Consider the following 25,367-nt stretch of genomic DNA (forward strand, 5'->3'; position numbering starts at 1 on the left):
ACCTGTGAGGATGATACTGCCATTTTCGCAATTAAAATACTATAAGCCTACGTTGTCGTATTAGTTTACAAATTGCGAAAAACCAAATTAAATTTGAATTTCGCCGGCAAGCCCGTCCCTTCCAACAAAAACCAAATCAATAACAAGTACCTTAGTTCAACTATTTAACTTGAACTGCATCTCAATCCTTTTAAGAGTTGAACTAGTGGAAAAAGTTTCACTAGTTCAACGGTTGAACTAAGGTTGAACTAATCAGTTGTACTAGTGGGAATGAGCGAAATGTTTCATCTATTCCTAATTTTATTATATTATTGAAGTAAAACTTATTCGGACGTAACTTGAGTCAGAGGTCTATAAAACTGTTATATTTTTATTTTATCAAACAGAACAGCTAGTCCATTTCGAGGCTGTCATCTTACGAGGTGTTCTTAAAATAAAGATATTAAGTAAAAAAAAAAGATTCTTTAAATTATTTAATACTGATAAGAACTAAATAAATGTATCACATTACATTAGGTACATCAGATAAAAGCAATTCTATTACAAAAGTGCACCAGCTGCTAGCCTGACGTTAGCGTGGCAAATATGCGTGTTAGCCAAGGAACCACAAGCTTAATTCGTTCTAATTCACTAAAACAGACAAATCTGCACTAATCTGTTGTTAATGGAACTGTTTTGGATTATAGCAAATTGAGCATGTGGTTCCTTACATTGCGGACTTCCAACGCCTGCTTCTATCCAAATTAGCTTTATTTTTTTATTTCGCATAAATAAGCATGTTTCGCACATGTTCCAAAGCGAAACAAGTTTTTTTTTTACAGGAAGTACTTTCACAACAAACTGTAATTCGTTCTAGAATAAGTATGGCTAGAATAACAATTGCTATACTTATATAAAGAAACTAGTCATTTTTATGTATTTTTAAATATTTTTACAATTTGCAATTTATTTAATTTAGTTTAATTTCCCCCAAAGTAGTCTTAAAATGGAGATGTTTCAAGGCTCCTAAATTTATAATTATTCAAGCTACAGGCATAATTACTGTGGTGTGGTGTGTTGCAAGCGACTTGCAACGAAATACGTCATGATTCTAGAATCAATGTGCCAGAGCACTTTTATGCTTGTCTTCAGACAAAGTTCATGTCTGTGATTATTTAATAATTTTATGATTTACTCTCAATCCAGGTGTCTTTAATTTAATAACAAGCTTAGATTAAGATCTACAACAAAAATAGTAGTCCATCATCCTGTAACGTTTTATGGAGAAACGCACGGAGAAATGTACCAATAAATACCACAATACATCATCGGCTCGGTTAATATATTTTGCTAGACACCACGCCTGCCTGAAATAAAGGCACGCGTTGTGTATGCTATACAATGTATGCCTCCCAATATTACAAGGCTCTAAGCGAATACATTAAGGCTCTTTGTAAAAAGTGTTTCATCTTCTGACGTTTTCCCTGATAACGAGTCTGAAAGCCCCAAGAGCTCGTCACTTTGTCCATCTTGAGTATTCCTGAAAAAGAGGATATTTCTTTACATTTTGTATTTTATCACCATGTGAGTACCGTAATCTTTTTTTTTTTATCACTATAAAGAACGTTTAAAATGTTGTTTGTTATAAAGTATGTTCTGATGTAAGTAATCCAACCTATGGGGACAATAGGCGTTCTGAATTTTAAAGTGTAAGTGCTGTCACCATTTAAATCTTGTGTTTGGTCAAATGGTATTTATGTAAAGCGCGAAGCGAGCTCACGGAGGAGGTTCAGAAGTGTGCCTGCGAGAGCGAGTGGAGCCGCTGGCATCCTTAACGAAACGAAGATCGAATAGATGAAGCTGAGTAGAAACGATGTAGAGAGTGGTCAACAATAGGTATATTATTGATAAAATACAGTGAACTGTCTGTCTGCTAGGTTTTCATGGCTTATCTATTTTGACGTGGCTCATATTTTAAGATGTTACTTTTTCCCGAAAATCAAAGAATTTCCACCAGATTTTTTAAGAAACCTAAACCAACTTGGACAAAGTCTCGGCATCGTGTAGTATTTTAGAACTATAATGGAAACAACAGTCTTACACGAAAATCGGCCTATAATAAGTATTTTATTTTATTTTAGTATAAAAAAATGTCAATTAAAAAAGTTTGCCTTACCTGCTATTTGCACGATTGAAGTCAACTTCTCCAGAGAAGCTGTCTGAATCGTCGTTCAGAGAAATCTGCGAATCTGTAATATAATACAATCCTAATCAATAAAATAATTTATGTGTATTTTGTTTTAAAGATTAGTATGCGAGATATTGTTAACACTTAGCAATAATACACGACGCTATTTAGTTATCAACTAACTCACACAGAAAATTCCTGTAAAATTCTAGCAATAACTACAAGTTAGACTCTAATGAACGCTGACAATGATATTTTAGCGTTTTTAGAAACCTGCAACACTAGAGAAAATGTAAATTTTTGTTTCTATAACCTCACCATGTTGAATATTAGACTTATTTAATAATTCATATTCAATAAAATTCTTCAGGATTTATATTTATTCAACTTAGTCTATGCATAACAGTTTAAAATGTGTTTGTGTTTTTTTTAATGTATTTAAAAATTGCCAGTGAATCAACTTTGTTAAACTGTGTAACCGTGTATTACCCTTACCGGAGCTGGTGGTGGTGAGGCGGTGCGTGGTGAGGTAGGCGGCGGACAGGTAGGGCGGCAGGTCGTCGGGCGCGTCGCCCGCGCCGCCCTCCGCGCCCAGCGTCTCCACCACCGACAGCCACTGCCCGTTGTGGCACCGGAACCGCTCCACCTGCACCACATTCATCTCGTCACATCTGATTCGCATCAAACACGCCGCATCTAATTGCGTCGCATCAAATCGCGTCACAACGCATTTTACATGAAGTAAGGCCTCATTTACACGAGACCTTTTTAACCGACCTTTTAAAAAAAGGAGGAGATTCTCAATTTGTCGGGATCTTTTTATTTTTAATGTATGTTCCTCAATTACTCAAAGACGCCAGGACCGATTTGGAATTATTTTTCTTGTTTACCTTTCAAAAAAAATTGTATACTTTATAACGGACGTTAAAAAAGCTCTCGTATAAATGAGGCCTAAAGGAGATTAAGTGTGTACACTGTACACAATATTAAAGTGCATATTATTTAGATGTGACGTGCATAGCAAGGAACACAGTCGGCTGCAACTGTGTGCCGGTGCATGCGGGCGTACGCGAGCGCGGATTTCAAAATGCGCAAGTTCCAGTTCAAAGTTCTTTTTACCTTTCGCCATGTATAGAATCTGGAAGTATATGGATAAAAAATTGAAATATGTGTTTAAATTATGCACACAAAAATCACCTTAATTCTTGCCGCCCAATCGTTTTGCATTTGAGAAATAATGTCGAGACAAGAATCGCACATCTTTCGTATTTCAGCATTCTTGTCTTGCATTAGATCGATCAAGTAAGCTGGAGCCTCTGTGAACAATGTAAAAGTAATTAATTTAAAACGAAATTCAAGGAACCTAAAGCTTAATTTGTTAATATGTAAACCGCCAAAACAGACAAATCTGTCTGTCTGTCAATCTGTACCTTAGTACAACGTGCAGTGTGCGATATGCACCGTCCACCCTCCCACTACTAAAGCAGGAAAAGAAAACAATATACAGCACCAACACACAAATCTTCTGGAACACACTCAACATACGTTTCACTCCGACACTTGAGCTTCCTCACAAGATGGAGACTCCACAATGCAGAATAACATTTGCAATTTCTTCAAGTATCCTCCAGGATGCAAGCTTATTTGATTTTAAAATCCTGTTGGAACACTTTGATTTTCTAGGATCTATGTATCCTTCAGGATATAAGCTATATATGTATATCTGTATTAAATAGTGTCTAGATTGGTTCAAAGTTTAAGTAAGAGACAAAGTGTGAAAGGGTAATAGACAGACACACTATCGCATGTTCAATAAGGATATTGGGGCTAATTCCCGGCCTCTGTTAGCTTTAACTTTAATAACCATTTTATATAATCGATGACATAAAAAATAGATGGATAAGAAAGCAAGTAATAAAATCGTCTAATAAAAGCATGTCAAATTTTTATGACGCCACATTTCACTATTTCTAACAAGCTCCGATACTATTTGACGCCTTATAAAGAGTTTGATTAGTTTGCAACATCCCAATTAAGTATGCTAGTGTGTTGGGTGCGGTACCGGTTCGGGTGACGAGGCAGTGCGCGGCGCGCGGGTGCGACAGCAGCTGCCGGAAAGCGAACACGGTCTGCAGCACGTGCTCGTCGTCGGCCTGGCGGCGGCGCAGCGCGGCCACCAGCGCGCCACCCGCGCGCGCCGCCAGTGCGGCGGCCGCGCGCTCGTCCGCCGCCAGCGCGCCCGCCGCCACCGCCGCCTCCAGCGCCAGCTCCGCGTCGCCGTCCAGCAGGCGCAGCACGCACGCCACGAGCGAGTAGCGCTCCGCCACGGCGAATATGTCGATGTTGTTGTTCACGGTCAGTATGTTGCTCAGAGTCCCCATGCACTCGATCACGAACTCTTCCGGTGCGTTGCCGCCGGTCACGGCGTCCGCGATGTCGCCGACGAACTCCTTTAGCGTTTCATATTAAAATTGAATTAAGCATTAAACACACAGAGGCCAGGTTCGAGTGAAGAAACCTGTGAAGAAGAAGTGACCTGATCCAACTCGCCGCCAGTGCTTCAAACAAAAATATATTTATTAAGGAGCAACAAGCTTTGAATAAGTGTTGGACTTGTATACTTCAGAATCTACATTTCAGAATTACTACATAGATGTTGTGCGATTACTATTTGATCATTTTCAGTTTGTATGATGTTTATTACCTTAGCACTTAAAAGTCAAAGTCTTGGAAACCAATGTTAATGTTTTTGCACACCTTACTAATAAAACTGTTGATAGTCAATGTAATTCGCATTATAATGTGTAATACACATTTTCATTTTACAAAGGAGCATGGGCACATTTGTATGAAGCTACCTACTAACAGACATGTTACATACTTTTATATTACTTTATGTATAAAATTTGTGCTCACTGATGAGTATGACAGAGGATACAAAATACATGAGAGAAGAAGAGATAGGGCTCTACAAATGTGATCCAGTGGTGTAGTTTTAATTCTTCACTTTAAATATTAATGTAATGTATTTTCTTCTTTTACCATGGCACTGACGTCGCATAGCTGTTAAATGATAGTTCATAATGCCCATGGCCCTTGGTAATGTGTGAATTAAAGTTCCCATTATGTTCTGTCATCATTTTTGAGAACTTTTGTATAACTTGACCTGTATGCCAAATATTTTTATACATTTATGTGATTTCATCAAAGGTTATATTTCATAATCAAGTAGTAAACAATCATCTATAATATTCAAGTCTCTAACTTGATTTAGTTGCCTTTAATTTTTTTTTTTTAATTTAACCATGGTTTGACAATAGTTAAATATTTTAATCATTTTTTTTAGAACATATTCACTATATTATTCATTATGAGGAATGTATTTGATGTTAAATAATATTATTGTACTTACCCTAATTTATAATGTAACTTCAACCATAAAATTGCTTTACCAGGTTTTTGGTTTAGGTTAAAAGTCATTTGCAGTTTGCACATCATACAACTACATGCTCTATTTTCGCTTACAAGACCGACATACATTTGTAAAAGTCTGAACCTAAGTCAAATTTTCATTTACTGGAAGTTGTCAAAAATGGTAAGCAATTTTATGGTCAACTACAAGTTTCTGCTTTTTGTGCTAAGGTTTAAGACATTTCATCATACAGTTTGGATTGTTATTAGACAAGTTCTTAATCAATAGAATATGTTTTTTTAATACCATATTAAATATCACAGTGTCCTGTATTAAATTGACTAGATATATGGTGCATTTTTTATATTATATTATATATTGTGTCATCGTAGAATTTTATAATATGTTACTGAGTAACAGCTAAATTTTGTCACATAAAAATAAAACACCATCCCGTGGAATAATCCTGACCCAGAACCTGGAAACTGAAACTTACTTTAAACTTGGAAATAAAAAAATTAAGGAAATTATTTTTGATTATTTTGTTAGTGAAACAATGCTTTAATATAATTTTTTTTTTTCATATTGATCTCTCAAGTAAAATGTTAAATTCATAATTCATAATAGATTTGCAGATATGAGCGTATATAAATACATAAAGAAGATTCCGACGAATTGAGAACCTCCTTCTTTTTGAAGTCAGTTAAAAAGAGCTTACCACAAAGAGAGGCTTATTCTGCACATGATGCGACAAATTGCGCACAAGTTTCATGAGCATCGCATTGCGGTGTCGGAAGGCCCTCGCGAGGAGCTCGCGCAGTCGGCCCTCGGCCGCCATCTGCTGCGCGGCGCGCTCGCTCCACGCCAGGTTGACGCACAGAGCCAGCAGCACGTCCGTGGTGCCCGGCCCGCCCTCACAGCTCACTTCGCTGTTCACATTCAGTAGTAGCATATCAGTTAACTGAAAAAGAACATATAATTGTTTTGAAATTTGAATCTATGAATTTAATAAAGAAATTTGGTACACAGACAGCTTGCGTCCGGGAAGGACATATGCTAGTTTTGTCCTGGAAAATTAAAGAGATTCCACAGTTCTTAAAAACCAGAATCTATATGAATAAAATTGGGTATACAAATAAAACTGCCATATGCAGTTTCAAAAAAATTGTTCAAGGAGATCAGAGATAAAGGTCTCAATGCACTTGAGCTGCGCTGCGCGACGTGGCGCGGCAATAGTTTATGCGTTTGTATGGAGTAGACATGGGTAGATCCGGATCGCAATACATAGTTCCAAGAACTATGTCTGATAGTGGAACAATATCGATCCAATCCAACTTGTCAAATGAAACAGTTCACAGTAATTTTAACATTTTGACACCATGTTTTTTTTTAAATAAAATGTCTACTGTTATGATTGAGCTTGGTTGATTTCTTTCATATTTGTTGCTTTATTGTTTGTCTTCATAAAATGGTCATGGTAGTTAAACATATTCGCCATAAACTCATTTGTTGAGTTGTTACATACTTCTAAATTGTTTTGATTTTTTTTTTTAAAACTTTGAAACATGGTACTTTCTCATATGATAATGATTAAAGTAAAAGTTCTTTTAAATATATATATAATTTTGTTGTTTTATATTTAACTATTAACTGAAAGGGACACTGATGTAGAGGGACTAATCGTTCCGCGAACATGTTTCCTGACCATAGTTCCATGTTCAATCTGCTCCAGGACATGATTTGCGCATCTCTAGTATGCAGCAAAGCGCACTTGAGCGACACGACGCGACGCGACAAATAAAGTTTATGTGAAGTTGTATAGAGCAAGGCGCTGCTGCATCGTGCAGTGCAAATGCATTTGGACCTTTAAACTTAATAATAAAATTTTAGAAAAAAAATATTGGATAACTAGTAATCAATATTTCTAACTTACTAGTTTGACACAGTCTGATTGAGTAAACATGACTTTAACCCGATCATCCAAGCTTAAATGATAAAGAATTTTCATCGCCAAATTGATGTGTTTATCGTCACCTGAAATAAAATTATAAGCGATTTAACTTGCAAGATGCAGGTATACTCACTATGATATAATTAATTAATTTGATACCTACTTGTGAACTGTATAAGCTTTGGCAGTAGATTGACTTTCACCATCTTGTTGCGTAATTTAGTGTCAAAAGTCAAGTTAAACAGGAGTTTCAAGGTGACATTTATTAAATCAGCATTGGGAGAGTCTAACAATGGGGCTAGTTTCTCAATGATACCTTTTGTAGCCATAGCATTTTTGTTTTCAACAAATATGGATAACTTTTGCAAAAATGAAACAATAAGTATAAGGAGATCAATGTTAGAATGTCTTTCCATAGCCCCAATCAGTAAGCCGACCACATCCTTCTTGTGCATCTTTTCTTCCACTTTAACGTTATCTGCTATGTTTAGCAGCATGTAAAAAGCAACTCTGAGTAACTGTTCCTGTCTTTTTGACAGAGTCTTCAGTTTTCTCTTCATTTGTTCTTCATCGTTTTTTGACAGAAATTCATCAGAGGCATTGCACAAGTCTTCATGGTAACTAGAAACTACAGAGCGAGTTTTTTGTATGTTGACGTCAGCCACAGCCCATGTTCCTGATTTTGGTCTTCGTTTTGGTTCTGGTATACGGCTCTTTGGTAATTCATTCTGGAAATATGTAAAGAAAACCCACATAAATATTATAATAATGGGATCATATTTTACTAAACTAATATTATAAAGGCGAAAGTTTGTATGTGTGTGTGTGTATGTTTGTTACTCTTTCAATGGAGATAGAATATACAGTGGATTTACACACAGGCTACAGGAAAATAAAACAGTTCCCATGGGATTTTAAAAAAGCTATATCCATGCAAACAAAGTTGCGGGCATCAGCTAGTATATATGTACTTAATAAGTTTGAATATTATGCCACAAAGTTGAATGCACTTACTTTGTCTGGTGTAAGAACTGGTTTTTTGCCTTCAACTTTTTCCTTCCACTGATCATATCTTTTCAGCTCATAATCTATAACATCCATACATAGAGAGCCAATTTTGTACTGAATTATAACTGAGTGAAACTCAACATATGTTGAGAAGCAGAAAAATGTATACACTATGTTGGTACTTAGCTCAATACTTCTTTTCCATTCCTCTCTCAAAACTCTCGATAAAGCACTTAATAGGGCTTCTGTAAAAAAATTGTTATTCTGGATATTTCTGTTGTACACAACTCTAAATTAAAATGAACGTTCTAAATGTATTGCTATTCCTTTCACAAAAATTCCTGTGTAAAAGCACTAGATTTAAAGAATATGGGTAATTCTGTTGTACACAGTGGTACTGATTCAGATAATGACTTTTTAGAGTTTTCACATTTTTTCTTTCCAAAGTATTAAAAAAGGACAGACAAATTTAACTTGTGAGCCTATTGTTTAAATTTGTAGAGCGCACTAAAATATAGAGCCTTTAAATTTAAAATTCATTCTCTGTCTTTTTTTAGCAACATCAAAAAGAAAAACATGCAGATACTCTAGAGAAAAACACTAGAATTGACGCCATTGTATAAAAATAATTACTTAGCTACGCACGTACAATAGTAATGGCACAATTAGCTGTGTCTTCTTGTATTGAACTTGTGCAGGATTGTGAACTTTGGGTAGAGCAATTATACATATTATATGAAGGGTAGAAGTGACCTATCTAGGCAAGTAGTTTTAACATACAACTACTTATTTTCATTATTTCACTTAAGGCGAACTTACCATTTCTTGCAAGCTCAATTAAATTGTCTGGATTTCGTGCAAGTTGCAAAATAAGCGCGGACCCTTTGATTTTTTCAGGAATGTCATCGTAAAGTAGTTCAACATAGTCGTCGACATGACCTAACACAGCGACAGGCACACTTTCAACAGGGCTCATTGTAGATTTATCCTGCGTTTAATGTTACAAATTTATAAATTATTCTTTTAAATCTCTGATTAATTTATTAGTAACAACATCAGTATTCCTGAGTACCAAAACAAATACAAAACAGAACCACAACAGAACAGATGGTAACAAATGGTTATTACTTATTGGCAAACCAAATCAAGTAGGTATCGTATCGGACGTAGGTATTTTTTTTTTCTCTCGTCTGACTTTACAAAGATTAGCCAATGTCAAGTTTGTAGTTATTTGTAACAAGTTAGGGAAACTAGGTATACGTGAACCGTGAACTATACAAGTATGGACCCCGTCTGTGCCGGCGCTCGCCGACACACGCACGACACCCCCTTAGAGCGCTTTCCAGTCAGTTTTAACAAAAAAAAAACCACTCCAAAAAAGCAGAGCACGCCCGCCAGCTAACACCAACACAGACGAAGTCCAGTAGCGTAGACGGAATAACAGTCTATTTCTCAGTCTACGTCCATTCAGTATTTATTATTACTTTTCTCTATGGTAATCAATAAAAATAATATCAATACTAACCAAGGAGTATGTAATCCTCACTGATCACCATCATACATTCCCTAACCTCCGTCTGTCAGATTCAGAAAAAAAACCATGGAAGTATTTATTAAGTACGTTAGCATACGTTAGTTCCATGAAAAAAACCAAAACTTTTTGTCAAATTGCCAATGCCAAAGTGAGCACCAAAGCCATAGTTTACCTTTACAGACAAAGAATCAAGGTGGATTCAACATCAAAATATTAAAGGCATTATATTAGAGCAAGAGAAGTGCAATATATTATATATAATGAGGGATTTCTAAGCTCATAAAAGCTAGAATCCAGAGCCGTAAAAAATAACTCACTGCCAAAGAATCAAATATATTGGTACAGGGAAACTAGGATAGATAGTAGATAGATGTTATTGGTCTGTGTTGGTCTGTACTCAATGGTCTGTGGAAATTATTGGACTGGTACTCTGTGCTTGTGAGTAATTTATTGTGAAGTGAGTTTTTCGATAGTGTACCAATTATTTTAATTTTTGTTTAGTGAATGCTGTGTAAATTGTAAAACCTAATTATTGAGAAGTCTTTAGTTTTCATATTATACCTGTATCTTTCTTATTCGTTTTAATCTAGCCTTTATGTTCTTGTAAGCAAAGTTGCTGGATAATTTGTATGCTGTTTTTCGCAAATCGTTGTTGTGACATGTAGTTAATATATAAAAATCCATTTCCTTTCAGACTTCAGTGTGATAAGGAAGAATGATAATGACCTAATCTAAAGAATTAACTTGATTTGCTATGACTTCAAACTGGTAAATACCATATTACATACTTATAAATGTACAATATTATTACGTCGTTTGCATTTGCATCGAACAATTAGTTTTTAATAGTTTCCCAGCGCTTTTTAAATATCAGGAGATAGTAACATAAGCAGTAATCTGATAAATTGAATGAGCACCTAATTATCTACTTACTATCTTTAAGAGATTGGATTTTACTTTTAGAGCTACCTAAATTCACTTTGCATTTACATATATACCTACTTTTGTAAGTTTTAAACAATACGATATTCCAAAAAAAAAAAAAAAACTATTCATCTTATTAGGCATACAATAATAATAAAATTCCTTTTAAATTATTACTTGGTATTTTTAAAATGTATATTTTTAATAAGCCTTGCAGTGTTCATATCATTATCTATCATACATTGATAGCTGAGAATTCAAGTCTTGGTTTGGCTATGTAATGCTACTGGATTAGATGACTGCAGCAGTGCAGCAGAATAATTATTTATATGTTAAATAATGTCAGTGTCCTAATACAATTTTATTGTAGAAATACAGGCAGGTAAAATAGTTTTTATTTTTAGATTGTATCAAGATTTTGATAAAGATGTGGAGAAATTACTTCTAAAACAACATTATGAAATAACCATATCACTATGACAGAAAGCATTTCAACACTTACTGCTCCCATTTCACTGTCCACATATCATCAGCTGAGTTTAACAGGTGAGTTGCATGTAAATATTATTTACACCTGTCCAAAGCTATCTCTTCATTGTGACACATAAATAAGTTAAGCTTATATTTACTATTTGTCTCCTGTGATTGTTTGTCTTGTTATAGGCATCTAGTTAAAATATTAATAAATTCTGCTTACAAAAACTATATAAAAAATACCGAATTTAAGATCAACAGTGATCCAGCAAATTTTTGGGAATTCTTAAAAAATCAAAAAGATTTAAAATCTGTTACAAAGGAGTTTATTAACAAGGGTAAAATCATTTGTGAGCAGGAGGCAGCACAAGCGTTTGCTACTTACTTTGAGTCGGTATTTCTGGTAAACAGGCCCGTAGTAGGCGATATAACCACTGATAATATGCGCTCCAAATCTTCTGTGCTGATCGATGTCTATTTAATTGATGACAAAAGTCTAATTAAAGCGGCAAAAAAAATTAAACCTAACACATCGGCGGGACCAGATGCAGTTCCACCTTTCATCGTCAAGGACTGCTTACGCTTGCTGGCAGAACCTCTAAAATACTTGTACAATCTATCATTAACAACTGCGACGTATCCTAATGTATGGAAAATTTCTAAAGTTACGCCTATCCCCAAGCAGAGCTCCAACAACAATATTGACAATTTTAGACCAATTGCCGTGCTTTCAGTCTTCGCAAAGCTTTTCGAAACCGCTATTAACAACCAAATTAGACAGCAAACTCAAATATACATGTCTAATTGCCAACACGGTTTTCGAGCCAGTCGGTCTACTTTGACAAACCATATAAATTTTGTTGACTATGCTTTGGCTGAAATGGATGCTGGTAGACAAGTCGATGTTGCATATTTCGATTTCAAAAAAGCGTTTGACCGCGTGGAAACGTCTGTACTTATGCAAAAGCTATCAAATATAGGGTTTACTCCTAAACTTTTGAACTTTTTTCAAAATTATTTTACGAACAGACAACAATATGTTCAATTGGCAAGATATAGATCAGACTACTACCCAACACATTCTGGAGTGAGTCAAGGCAGTACCTTGGGACCTACCTTGTTCTTGATTATGATTAACGACTTGCCTGACGTCGTAAAAAAGGCAAAATGTTTAATGTTTGCTGACGACCTAAAACTGTTTCTAAGCATAGAGGATGTAAAGGATGTAAACTTACTCCAGCAGGACATAAACAATGTAGTTGTATGGGCAAAGAATAATTTATTGGAATTTAATATTTCTAAATGTAAGATCATGACGCTATCACATAAAACTAACAATATCATCGTGGACTATAAGATATCTGGCGAATCACTTGAAAGGGTTACACAAATCCGAGATCTAGGCTTAACGGTTGATGTGAAACTTAGTTTTAATGACCATATAGATAAAATATGTAAGGAGGCCCATAAGCTTTTAGGATTTGTTATGCGACAGAGTAAGCGTTTCACCAATCCGCTAGTATGTGTTACCTTATTTAATGCTTATGTCCGCAGCAAGTTGGAGTACAACTCTGTAGTCTGGAGCCCACTCAGTGCTAGTCATATACTTACCATTGAGAGGGTCCAGCGAAAATTCGCGCGTGGTTTATACAAAAAAATGTACGGATACTATCCATATCTGTACCCTTCCTTATTCGTCTCGGGTATGGTGGGTCTAGACTCTCTGGAGTTAAGACGAAAGAGAGCTACTCTCATCCATTACTACCTACTTATGAACAATAAGGTGGATAATCCGGACACATTGTCGCGTTGTGCGTTGGCGGTACGGGCGCCGGACAAGCCGCTCCGGTCATGCCGGAAGTGGCCTTTCTTTGCGCTCGAGTCGTCCCGCACGCGGTATGCTCAAAGTGCGCCAACCTCCCGCGCACTTTCCGCCCTAAATCAATTGATTGCTCAGCACCAGAGCCTAGATTTGTTCAACATTAATATCAATAGTTTTATGTTATGTATAGAATAGTAGTAATAGAAAATATTTGTTAATAATTAATTATAATATAATCATTAATCATGACTTGCAATGCGGTTTGGCATTTGCTTGCTGTTAGCATTGTAAGAATCTGAAAATAAATAAATAAATAAATAAATAAAAAATTGTCTTGTCTTGTCTGCTTAAAAAATTGTTTTCAATGAGACTAAGATGAATTCTTGTAACTGTAAAAAGTGCAAAGTTCAACAGATCGGCTCAAGGTTTTGCACATATTTTTTAGTTTTAGGACAGTGTCTCCCTGACTAATAGTTTTTGTGGCCTGTTGGGGTATTCCATATTCTTCATCTGTGACATTTCCATGCAGTTTTATTCTGTTTTGGTTATTTTTCTTGAAACAAATCATTCAAGCGCTATTTATACATATTGTGTAGAATAAAAAGTTCCATACAAAAATGTTATGGAGAATCTATTGAAAGTAAAAAAAATTGTATAAGGATTTTTTTAATTTGTTAACCCTCTTTTTTTCCAAGGGGGCCAAGGTTTTCAACATTTTCAATTTCGGGAACATGTCTCTCTCTGACTGATAGTTCTTGAGGGCCATTGTGTTTTTATGTTTAAAGGTGTTTCATTTTTTCCTGAAAGAAGAACTTTGAGTTCCATGCATGTATGCAATGCACAGTGCAAAAAAAGTCTCACACAAAAATGTTCTGAGCCTCTTCAAATTTCAATACTCATTATCATTCGGATAATTTACAAAGAAGGATTACATTATTTATTGTAATATAACACATTAAGCGCCTGTTTCACAAGCTCCAGATAAACTTTCAATAATGAATATATTTGAGATTATTGCAGTTATTGTATGGGAATCTGTCAAAATGTCTTTGTCCATTAGATAAAGTTTATCAGACGGTAGTTTTTTTTTTTTTATATATAACCATAAAGTACTGACAGCAGTACTTTATTAGAATCACAATCTAGCCTACGAGTAAAGCTAATAAGTAATATTATGTTAACCTAAACTTATAAAAGTACAACGAAGTAATCAGACGGTAGTGAAACAGGCCCTTGTATTTATCTATGGAACAGTTGAGCCCACCCATGCAAAGCCAGGGGGGGTGGGGGGTTCAAATCATTATTTATTATGCACATCAAGAAACAATAACAAAAACATATTATGATAATATTTCCTTTATTTGTTTATAGTCTCTAAATTTGTTTGGTTTTCAGAGAAAATTCCAAAGCACATTAGTGGCTTTGACTAATTAAGTAAAGTGATAGGCACCCTATATTACTGTACTATGTACTATGTACTGTGTGTATAGTACTGTGTACCACAGTAATATAGGGTGCTGTATATGTAAATAGTATAGGATACTGAATGCCATTTTGTTATATAAAATCTATGTTGCCATTTCAGTTGAATCAGCAAGCATTCGAAATTCTGGATTTTTAAAACCCAATCCTTATTTACAAGTGATAATAGATGACAAAATTTCAAGAAGAACTGAGGTCCTGAAGAATACTTTACATCCAAAATGGAAGGAAGAGTTTACAGTGCTGGTCACACCATTGTCACAAATATTGTTCCGTTTGGCCGACCACCATAGTTTCAGGAAAGACAATGTTATTGGCGAAAAAAGAGTAAACCTATTGAAAATTCTTTTATATTTTAATGGAAAATGTGAAAATGTGGAACTGAGTATAGGTAATAAAACTTTAAAGTGTAAACTCTCAAGTAATTGAGAACTTAAGATTAAGGGATCTAAGGTTACACTTCTTATGCACTATAACTATTATGTGTTGTTCTAGATCTAAAACTAAGCCAGATATAAATGCCCTAAAACAATAAATATAGTAAAATTTTTGAAAGTTATGACCTTTGAAACTGACAAATCTTGAGGCATGTTTGTGCATAAATAAACCATGTAAAACAGCAAAATGGCAAAACTAATGGTCTTAAAACAAACTTTACATATATACTTTCAATACAATACTTTCCAATGTCTAGTTTGTTAACAAATATTGATGAATTCGCAAAAATTAACGTAATATCTTTTGATTCACGTTGCTCACACTAGGCATCTCGCTCTTGAGTATGACTCGCCTGTAAATGTCGATTGCACTTGCATGCTCTCACGCTCATCTTGAAGCCGCCATGGAGAGCACTCATAATGTTTATTATTTTACTTTAAATTTCATATAAATAAAGCTTTTTTGTTACAGATTTGATGAAAACAGTATCTTCAGACAGTGCAACTACTGCAAACACTGAAGTGAAAGCTGCTGAACTTGTGCTATTGCTCGATGGTTTAAGAATAGATCCTGCTATTTTGAGTCAATCCCATGAAGTGCTTGGAGAGTCTGCCACCTCCCGATGTTCTCTTACTGAAGGTGTCAGAGCTCGAATTAGATTAAGAAATAATCTAGAGACATTGAGATCTATGGGGCATCCACGAACTTTAAGAGTGAGTATAGATTTTATATTTCCAAAAAATATTTTTAAAAATTTGTCTTGCAATGGGTCCCAAGGGGCTGGAATGGCGACATCGGACGAGAAGGTGCAGTGCTATCTGTGGGCCATTCATAAAGCTATTAATTTGTTTACTGTATAAACATTTTACACTGTTAACGTTAGTACTTTGTTAAAAACGTTTTACATTGTACATGTTAGTTAAATTGCCTAATATGAGGAAATTCATATGCTCTATAAATAGCCCAAGTTTTCTGCAGATAAGGATAAACTGCAGTTAATACCGAAAAAATAACTTTAATTCATTCATCTTTAGGTCCATTTTACTCTGACTTGATAGTGTTCGATAGTCGATTGCCTTTCTATCAATGTTGGCGTGATGTGCAAAGGTAAGTAATGATAAAAATAGAGAGAGCTATAGCTCTCCGGCCGTGCTCACTTTGTCACGAGCAATATACCTGTGGCGGCGAACCCCTCATATGACATTCTCGTAACTCTTATTTCTTTTGGAAAAATAGCGTTTATAAAATTGTAGGCCGCAGCGCTGTGCGAGCTGTATTGCACTTTGTTGCGTAACAAGAGTCGCCATTATTTAACCGTGTTAACGGAGTGATCCTTCTGTATCAAGAACTCTTTGGTTATGGCGTCTGCCGTTGTTTACACAGCCACCGCCGGGTCCGCCTCCACTGAGCAACGGCGCGGCAGTCGCACCGGAGAGCGGCGCAGGCCCGTCGCGGCAGGACGCCGAGCCGCACGCGCCCGCGAGCGCCGCGCCAGCGCCCGCCGTCGCCACGCCCGCCGCCGCACCCGAAGAGCCGCTGCCGCCCGGCTGGGAGATGCGATATGACGTCTACGGGAGACGGTGAGACTCGCCTCATCAGAATTGCAATAACACAATACCTGACTTGAGTCTTTTTGTTTCTACACGCTATGTCAGCCTTGGGTCATGTTTACCGGGGTGTGATTCGTCACGGGACTGTAGCATGTCGAGCTTGTTCGTTCATGCCAGATCATTGGACTTCTTTGCCATCATAGATCGCGAATTGATAGAGCCTCCAGTCCTCTGGACTGTTCTATTTTCAAACGCAGAGTCATCTAAGTGCACCATGAGGCAGAAAATACTTGTCAAAAATATGACGATGTTGTGGAAATAAGCTACTTACAATAAGGTAACTGACATAGAATAGCCGATGAAATTTGCTGTCACAAATTAGTGAAAAGAGATGCTTGTTGTTTAAAATCAAGAGCAGCGCAGCGCTTTGCCCGAGGACACACTTTAGTGCCTACGTTTATAAAAATAGTCTCGTGACGAACAATTTTTATTAACTCAGTAGTGTTTCCTACCTGATGTAACGAAGTTAATCGTGATGCACTCGCGGCGGCGCAGGTACTACGTGGACCACAACACGCGCTCCACGTCGTGGGAGCGGCCGCAGCCGCTGCCGCCGGGCTGGGAGGTGCGGCGCGACGCGCGCGGCCGCGTGTACTACGTGGACCACAACACGCGCACCACCACGTGGCAGCGCCCCGACACCGAGCGCCTGGCGCGCTTCCAGCACTGGCGCGGCGAGCGGCGCCACGTGGTCGCGCAGGGCAACCAGCGCTTCCTGTACCCGCCGCCGCCGCCCGCGCAGCCCGCCAGCGACCACGACCCGCCTCCCTCAGGTTGTTACTGACACTCACACCAAACGTATTGTCAGCCGCCGACTGTGAGCGGACATTACTGACAAACTGGCACCTACGCTATGCATAGGTGACAGGTGCTGACTCTCGGCCACCGATTCTCGCACTATGGCACTACGCGTCACGGAAGCAGACTGGCTTTGTAGAGCGCGTGTTGTCAGCATAGTGTGCACGAAAAATGCAGTCTGACTTCGCGTTCACACTGAGGCTCACAGTGAGTCTTTTTCCCCATTACAAGTTAGCCCGTGCCGAAGAGAATGTTGCCCTTGCTTGTAGAAGAGACAGCTCTACAAATGTGGACCAAGTGCTTTAGATTTAAGTCTTCACTTTAGGTATGTATGTAACATATTATCTTCTTTTTATATTTATCATTGATGGCATGTTTCATTCCACAGTAAACAGTATTTCGGTCCCGGCCGTGGGCCCGGCGGCGGCGGGCGGAGCGAGCGCGGCGAGCGGCGCGGCGGCAGGCGCGGTGGCGGGTGCGGCGGCGGGCGAGGACGCGCCGGGCGCGCTGCCGGCCGGCTGGGAGCGCCGCGTGCAGCCCGACGGCCGCGTCTACTACGTCAACCACAAGAACCGCACCACGCAGTGGGAGGACCCGCGCACGCAGGTATACACGTACAGCGGGGCCTCCATAATCCCAATACGATATTACATACAGAGTTTCGACGAAGCCGTCTGGATAGAGCAATCGTGCGGGACCAAGGAGTGATCTGAACTAGCCTACGTAGTTAGGCCCCTATATTGATGGGTCATTCTTTATACTGTGCCAATTTTTTTATTCTGTTTAGAAGATTTAGATGAAGCGTTTGGATTACACTATTACAGTGTGTAGTTAATTTGAGAGGCAGTTTTCAAAATAATACAAGGTTTTTTAATGAAAAGTATGTTTTAGTCGAGCAAAAAATATATAAATAACTAGTTTCAAATTAAATGTTTTAATCACACCTTTTAAATTTACTTGTGCAGTGCAGACTGCCTTGTTACAAATTCAAAGTGGACTACTTATTTCACTGCCGGCTACCGCTGTACGAGTATTGCATTGCGGTTGCAGGGGCAGGAGATCAGCGCGCTGGAGGAGGCGCTGCCGCCCGGCTGGGAGAGCCGCTTCACGGAGGAGGGCACGCGCTACTTCGTGGACCACAACACGCGCACCACCACGTTCCAGGACCCGCGGCCCGGTGCGCCGCAGGGCGTGCAGGGCGCCTACGGCGTGCCGCGCGCCTACGAACGCTCGTTCCGCTGGAAGCTCAGCCAGTTCCGCTACCTGTGCCAGAGCAACGCGCTGCCCAGCCACATCAAGATCACGCTGGCGCGGCAGACGCTGTTCGAGGACTCCTATCACCAAGTAAATACGATCAAAATAGTAGAGCATCCTAAAATAACCTCATTTATAGTATTTGGTTTTCAAAAATAAATAAAACGAAGAATATGGAATCTGCTCAGTGTCTCGCCTGTGTATAGATGATTTACTCGGAAGCTGCGAAGCTCCAGAGTAAGATACAGAAACTTGATACGATTATTTTGTTGTCTTAGTCTTCTTATTTTGTTTTAGTCTTCCCGATCGATTAATCGGTGTTTTAAAGGATTTATTTTGGAGTGCTCAGCTTTACGATGTTTTCCCCCTTTATATTTTTTACTGTACCGCAAGACACCAGGTGAATTTCCATCCTTATGTCGTCAACATTTCGGCTCTACACTAGTTTTGCATCATCATTCCTCATATGTATGGGTAAAGTTTGAATACTTTTTCACGATCTGTGTTGCCTACCAATAATTACAATCTGGGTATCTTTAAAACCTAACTTACTTTAGAGTGAATGGGCATCTTCTAGGCAAAGGCGTCCCATTTTAGGCCACATCATCACTTTCTATCAGCTGGATGTGAATTTGGTCAAGCATGTGAATAAAAAAATCGTCAGAGTGAAAATTAATAAGAATCCTACTAATGTTATATGTAGATAGATAGAAAAAAATCCTAGAAATAACATATTGTAAATGCGAAAGTTTGTATGTATGGATGTTTGTTATTCTTTCACGCAAAAAGAACTGGACGGATTTGGCTGTTTGGAATGAAGATAAATTATACCCTGGTTTAACACATAGGCTACTTTTTATCCCAGAAAATCAATGAGTTCCCATGGGATTTTTAAAACCCATATCCACGGGGACGAAGTCACGTGCATCAGCTAGTAATTGTATATTATGATCGAAACTTATGTTTGTTTCAGATCATGAGGCTACCTGCATACGAACTGCGAAGAAGACTGTACATAATATTCCGCGGGGAAGAGGGTTTAGATTACGGAGGCGTCAGTCGAGAATGGTTCTTCCTCCTTTCACATGAAGTGCTCAATCCCATGTACTGTCTGTTCGAGTACGCGAACAAAAACAATTACAGCCTGCAAATAAATCCAGCGAGCTACGTCAACCCGGACCACCTCCTGTACTTCAAGTTCATAGGCAGGTTTATCGCGATGGCTCTTTATCACGGCAGATTCATTTACTCCGGTTTCACGATGCCCTTCTATAAAAGAATGTTAAATAAGAAATTGACAATGAAAGACATTGAATCGATCGATCCCGAATTTTATAACTCCTTGGTTTGGATCAAAGACAATAACATTGATGAGTGTGGCCTCGAAATGTGGTTTAGCGTGGACTTCGAAGTTTTAGGGCAAGTTATACATCACGAGCTGAAACCGGCCGGAGATAAGGACCGCGTCACTGAAGTAAGTTTCTATATTACAGTCTATACATAAACTTGCTCTGACTGACTGATCTATCAACCGCTTAGTGCGATGATTTTTGTGCCTAATTTATCTAGGTGAATCAAGTATACTGAAACTGATTAGTAGAATTGAATATCCTTTAGTTATTAGTATATGAGAATAATTAACTGAGAGTTCTAAAAAAACAAAAGATCATTTTTAATTTAGGAGTGATCACACTAATATTATAAAGGCGAAAGTTTGTATGTGCGTGTGTGTGTGTGTGTGTATGTTTGTTACTCCTTCACGCAAAAACTACTGGACGGATTTGGCTGAAATTTAGAATAGAGATAGATAATATCCTGGATTAGCACATAGGCTACTTTTTATCCCGGAAAATCAAAGAGTTCCCACGGGATTTCGAAAAACCTAAATCCACGCGGGCGAAGTCGCGGGCATCAGCTAGTTATGAATAATTATCAATATTTCGACCCAGTTACGAGTACATGAGCCATAGTCATTTTAATATTATGTTGTTAAACGATGAAATAGCTTAAAATCCCTACATTAACTACCTGTTAGCAAGTCCCTTCGTCGGATTGATTTGAAACTTTGTACAGTTGTTTAAAATATGTTTTACCTTTTGACCTTATAAACCGAAAATCTCTTGTTAATTATTTTTGACTAAGGGGATTTAGAGACCAAGGAATAAAATAAAAATGTGTTCTTAAGTTGATGGGTAACATGGGAAAAGTCTTCGAGCCATTTTGAGCCTATAATAGGTATCAAATTAACAAAATGCGGTCCTTATAACAAGTATATTAATGCATCCTTGACATAGCACTAATTATTACGTAATATTTTCCAGGCCAACAAAGAACAATACTTGCAATTGGTTACGCAATGGCGTATGACGCGAGGCATTGAGGAACAAACTAATGCCTTCCTAGACGGTTTTAACGAGGTACATGATCCATTTGTTTTTATCCTATTGCTTATTTGTTGATTACATACATCCAGGCAGGCATCGCAGTGACCCAATTCGTTAATGTGTTTATGGGAAGTGGCAATGAACAGGACACATAGTTCGAAAATCTGACAGACGTTGGGTCACAAGGTGCTAGAATGCACTGGGAAGCGCAACATTGAAAGACCCTCCCATTACAGACAACATCAAACGCGACTCAGGAAGCCGCTGAATTCAGGCGGCGCATGGAAGTGCCTACAACAGATATATTTCTAGCGGTGGACATTTATCAGTTGACGATGATGATTTTGTTGTGTTGTGCATCATAACAGATCTTTCACTGATCACTGTGCGCAATAAATGTATAGAAAATGATCCAAAAATTACTACGTAATATCAATAAGTCTTTACGACACAAGCAGGGGGCGCAAAGTGTACCGGGATAGGCTCCACATATGGATGGTATGGAGTGAACTTAGTTCCCCGAGACTGGAGCTTAGTCCCAGGATACCAAATCTGAATGCCTGCCTCTCAGAAGTGAATAAAACAAGATAGATTCTTAGGTTTTTGCAATATTTAATTTGATTTAAGGACATTGATCAAGAGCTTCTACTCAGTTATAGGTGTAACCAAAATTGTTATTACATTTCGCTACCATAGGCACGCGAGACTTGTGTTGGCAATACAATAGCACCAGTTTACAACAACCGGTTTAATAAAGTCCATCAAGTACCATTCTGTCAGCATAACCACTGCCCTGTACAGGTGGTGCCCTTGGAATGGTTGAAATACTTCGACGAGCGCGAACTGGAGCTGATGCTGTGCGGCATGCAGGAGGTGGACGTGGAGGACTGGCAGCGCAACACCATCTACCGCCACTATACGCGCACCAGCAAGCAGGTCGCCTGGTTCTGGCAGGTACGTGGCTGGTGTGTATGTGCATGCCAGGAACTGGTAAATTCAAAAGCTTTCCGTTGATCTTTAGATAATAAGCAATCTATTATTAATTTATATAATATTGTTGTAGTTTGTACGACAAATGGACAACGAAAAGCGGGCCAGGCTGTTACAGTTTGTAACGGGAACCTGTCGTGTCCCTGTGGGTGGCTTTGCTGAACTCATGGGCTCTAATGGACCACAACGTTTTTGTATAGAAAAGGTATGCTCATTACAATAAAATAATTATCACCATATAGCTTTTTGGAACTTGTGTACTATTCCAAGCAAAATGTGATGTACATAAAATGCCTGGAAAGGTTAGAAAGTCACCAGTAATCCAACATTCTATTAAGAATATAAATGACTGGTCATTAGTTGAAACTGCATTTTCTCACAGACTCTTTATGCGCCAAATTTATGATATTCGTGCGCCAATAAAAATTAAAGCTCTCCTTCTTTAGCTTTAACAAGATTTAAAAGATCAAATTCTTAAGAAAGAGGCAGCAAAATCCTAGCTTATGTGCAATCCATCAGAACAGAATCGCAGAAAATTATTTTTTCTGCGATTCTGTTGCTGTAATACATGCACAGTGACAACACCATATTGATACATTAGTCGAGAATGGCGACTCTCCCAGAGTATGGAAATTTTTAAATCTGTTGGAGTTGCTATATCATTTACGCTGATCTTCTGTACCAATATTTATCTTCTCTAAAATCCGACGCACGTTGTAACGCAGTTGTATTTACAGGTCGGCAAGGACACTTGGCTGCCGCGCTCGCACACCTGCTTCAACCGACTCGACCTACCGCCTTATAAAAGTTACGAACAATTGTGCGAGAAATTAAATTACGCTATCGAGGAAACCGAGGGTTTCGGTCAGGAGTAAATAAATTTGATGATAGCACTAGTAGAATAATGTAAATTATTATCACATTAATTTTAAACTGCACCGACACCATGAACGAATTACTCAGTGGAGCCGTCGTAAAAAGACCAACCAAATACTTGTATGAATATTTTGTTTAAACAATAATTTTATTATGTAGATATTTTTAGTGTATTATGCCAGTTATATAAGATATATTTTGTTTGAACTATATTTATAAAGTTCGTCTATAAAGTTCAATAAAAGTTCTTAAAAATAAAATCATCAGTTTTATGTAATTTCTAACCTCGACGCAAAAAAAGAGGCGTGGTTTTGACGCTTGTCGACCTGGCATCGTGGCTGTCAAATCAGAACCTTTTGTCTGTCAACTGTCACTTGAATATCAGGCCGCGCTCTTTTTAGGGTTCCGTAGTAATCAATGTACCCAATACATAGTTTCGCAAATGTCCGTCTGTCTGTCCGCAGCTCGGTTCAGATACTATTAGTACTAGAAGGCTGTAATTTGGCTAATATAATATATGTAATCTTATTCGTCTATTAATATTAAAGAGGCCGTATACGAAGACATCGTTGAGGCTATGGATAAGACTACCAGATCCTACTTCACGGTTGTTATGGGGGACTTCAACGCAAAGGTGGGAGTACAAGAATGCAACGAATCGAGGATCGGACCTTATGGAGTTGGTGACAGGAACCACAGGGGACAAATGCTGGTCAACTTTCTAGAAAGGAAGGGTATGTTCTTAATGAACTCATTTTTCAAGAAAAGTGCCCATAGGAAGTGGACTTGGCAGAGCCCCGATAACATGACCAAAAACGAGATTGACTTCATCATGACGGATCGTAGGGATATATTCAGAGATGTCTCCGTGATCAATAGATTTAATACTGGAAGCGATCACCGACTCGTAAGAGGCTCTCTGAATATAGACCTTCAGCTCCAGAGACGACGTTTGATGGGGTCAACTCTTCGCCCGAGACCACGCCAACCCATAGTTGCAACAGAAAAGTTCCAATTAGAACTTAGGAACCGATTCGAATTGCTGGAAACCACCGACGAGGTTGATCAGAAATATGGCGATCTTGTGGATGTCGTTCGGGAAGTGGGTGGTAAATTTTGCCGAAAAGAAGGCAAAACCTTTTCATCCAAGATCTCTAGCGAGACCCTGGATTTGATGCAGCAAAGACGGGAAATGTCCTCAACTTCGTCAGAGAGGCGGTCTCTAAACAAGCTCATTAAAAAGCGAATACGTTTCGATATGCGTGCTGCCAACACTCGCAATATAAAAGATGCGATTGAACGTAATAAGGGGGCTAAAGTATTCGCTAAGAGTCTTGGGAGGAGCCATTTGACGAAGTTGAGAACATCGGATGGCCGAACTGTTGCTTCGAAACCAGAGGTGTTAGCGGAGATCGAGCAGTTTTACGGGCAGCTCTACTCTGCCCATGCTTCGAAACCTGCACCCACCCAAACCACGAACGACCAACGTGCAAGACTTGTGCGCCACTATACCGATGACCTCCCGGATATCGACGTAAGTGAGATTAGTATAGCCCTCGGACAGCTGAAGAATAATAAAGCCCCAGGTGATGACGGTATTACAGCGGAGCTCCTGCGCGCAGGAGGAAAGCCAATTCTTAACAAGCTTAAAGACCTCTTTAATACCGTCATCAAAACTGGCACAACACCGGAAAAATGGAGTAGAAGTGTCACCGTACTCTTTTTCAAAAAAGGAGATAAGAGTCTACTTAAGAACTACAGACCAATCTCACTTCTAAGCCATATTTACAAGCTGTTCTCGCGGGTTATTACAAATCGTCTCGCCCGAAGACTTGACGAATTTCAGCCTCCGGAGCAGGCGGGGTTTCGGAAAGGCTACAGTACCGTAGACCACATCCACACGTTACGGCAGATTATGCAGAAGACTCAGGAGTATAATCTGCCACTCTGTCTAGCGTTTGTGGACTACGAGAAAGCCTTCGATTCCATCGAGACCTGGGCTGTTCTGGATTCATTACAGCGATGCCAAGTCGACTGGCATTATATCCAAGTGTTGAGATGTTTGTATGACTCCGCCACCATGGCCGTCCAAGTTCAAGACCAACAAACGAATCCGATCCCTATACGGAGAGGTGTGAGGCAAGGAGATGTAATATCTCCCAAACTTTTCACCTGTGCTTTAGAAGACGTGTTTAAGGTATTGGACTGGAATGGTCGAGGCATAAACGTGAATGGCGAAAATA

At 38.6% G+C, this 25,367-nt stretch overlaps 2 protein-coding genes across 7 annotated transcripts; one reads left to right on the forward strand and one right to left on the reverse strand.

Moving 5' to 3' along the window:
• Positions 1 to 460: 460 nt before the first annotated feature.
• On the reverse strand, positions 461 to 10,082 carry LOC123881176 (kinesin-associated protein 3). 4 transcript variants are annotated; one of them, XM_045904348.1, is made up of 11 exons: positions 10,064 to 10,082; positions 9,358 to 9,526; positions 8,545 to 8,783; positions 7,694 to 8,258; positions 7,513 to 7,613; positions 6,298 to 6,540; positions 4,230 to 4,617; positions 3,365 to 3,483; positions 2,663 to 2,813; positions 2,156 to 2,228; positions 461 to 1,519 (listed from the first exon to the last, which is right to left on the reverse strand). In XM_045904348.1, exons 2-11 carry the CDS (start codon positions 9,512 to 9,514, stop codon positions 1,408 to 1,410), a joined length of 2,148 nt encoding a protein of 715 aa, XP_045760304.1. In that variant the 5' UTR covers positions 9,515 to 9,526; positions 10,064 to 10,082; the 3' UTR covers positions 461 to 1,407. The 4 variants fall into 4 exon arrangements, with proteins under 4 accessions (XP_045760304.1, XP_045785806.1, XP_045785893.1 ...); XM_045929850.1 differs by lacking the exon at positions 10,064 to 10,082 and having other exon boundaries at positions 461 to 1,313; positions 1,402 to 1,519; positions 9,358 to 9,710; XM_045929937.1 differs by lacking the exon at positions 10,064 to 10,082 and adding an exon at positions 9,611 to 9,709.
• Positions 10,083 to 10,463: 381 nt separating this feature from the next.
• On the forward strand, positions 10,464 to 23,384 carry LOC123876259 (E3 ubiquitin-protein ligase Su(dx)). Of its 3 annotated transcripts, none has more exons than XM_045923562.1 (14): positions 10,464 to 10,510; positions 10,767 to 10,840; positions 11,401 to 11,542; positions 14,878 to 15,165; positions 15,684 to 15,925; positions 16,596 to 16,792; positions 17,318 to 17,595; positions 18,009 to 18,226; positions 18,671 to 18,964; positions 19,848 to 20,348; positions 21,196 to 21,291; positions 22,060 to 22,212; positions 22,322 to 22,453; positions 22,986 to 23,384. In XM_045923562.1, the coding sequence occupies exons 3-14, from the start codon at positions 11,473 to 11,475 to the stop codon at positions 23,121 to 23,123; spliced, it is 2,607 nt and encodes an 868-aa protein (XP_045779518.1). In that variant the 5' UTR covers positions 10,464 to 10,510; positions 10,767 to 10,840; positions 11,401 to 11,472; the 3' UTR covers positions 23,124 to 23,384. The 3 variants fall into 3 exon arrangements, with proteins under 3 accessions (XP_045779518.1, XP_045780263.1, XP_045778788.1); XM_045924307.1 differs by having other exon boundaries at positions 10,505 to 10,529; XM_045922832.1 differs by lacking the exon at positions 10,464 to 10,510 and adding an exon at positions 10,519 to 10,675.
• Positions 23,385 to 25,367: the final 1,983 nt, after the last annotated feature.

The sequence above is a fragment of the Maniola jurtina genome, chromosome 1 (assembly GCF_905333055.1).
Source record: "Maniola jurtina chromosome 1, ilManJurt1.1, whole genome shotgun sequence".
Taxonomy (NCBI): Eukaryota; Metazoa; Arthropoda; class Insecta; order Lepidoptera; family Nymphalidae; genus Maniola; species Maniola jurtina.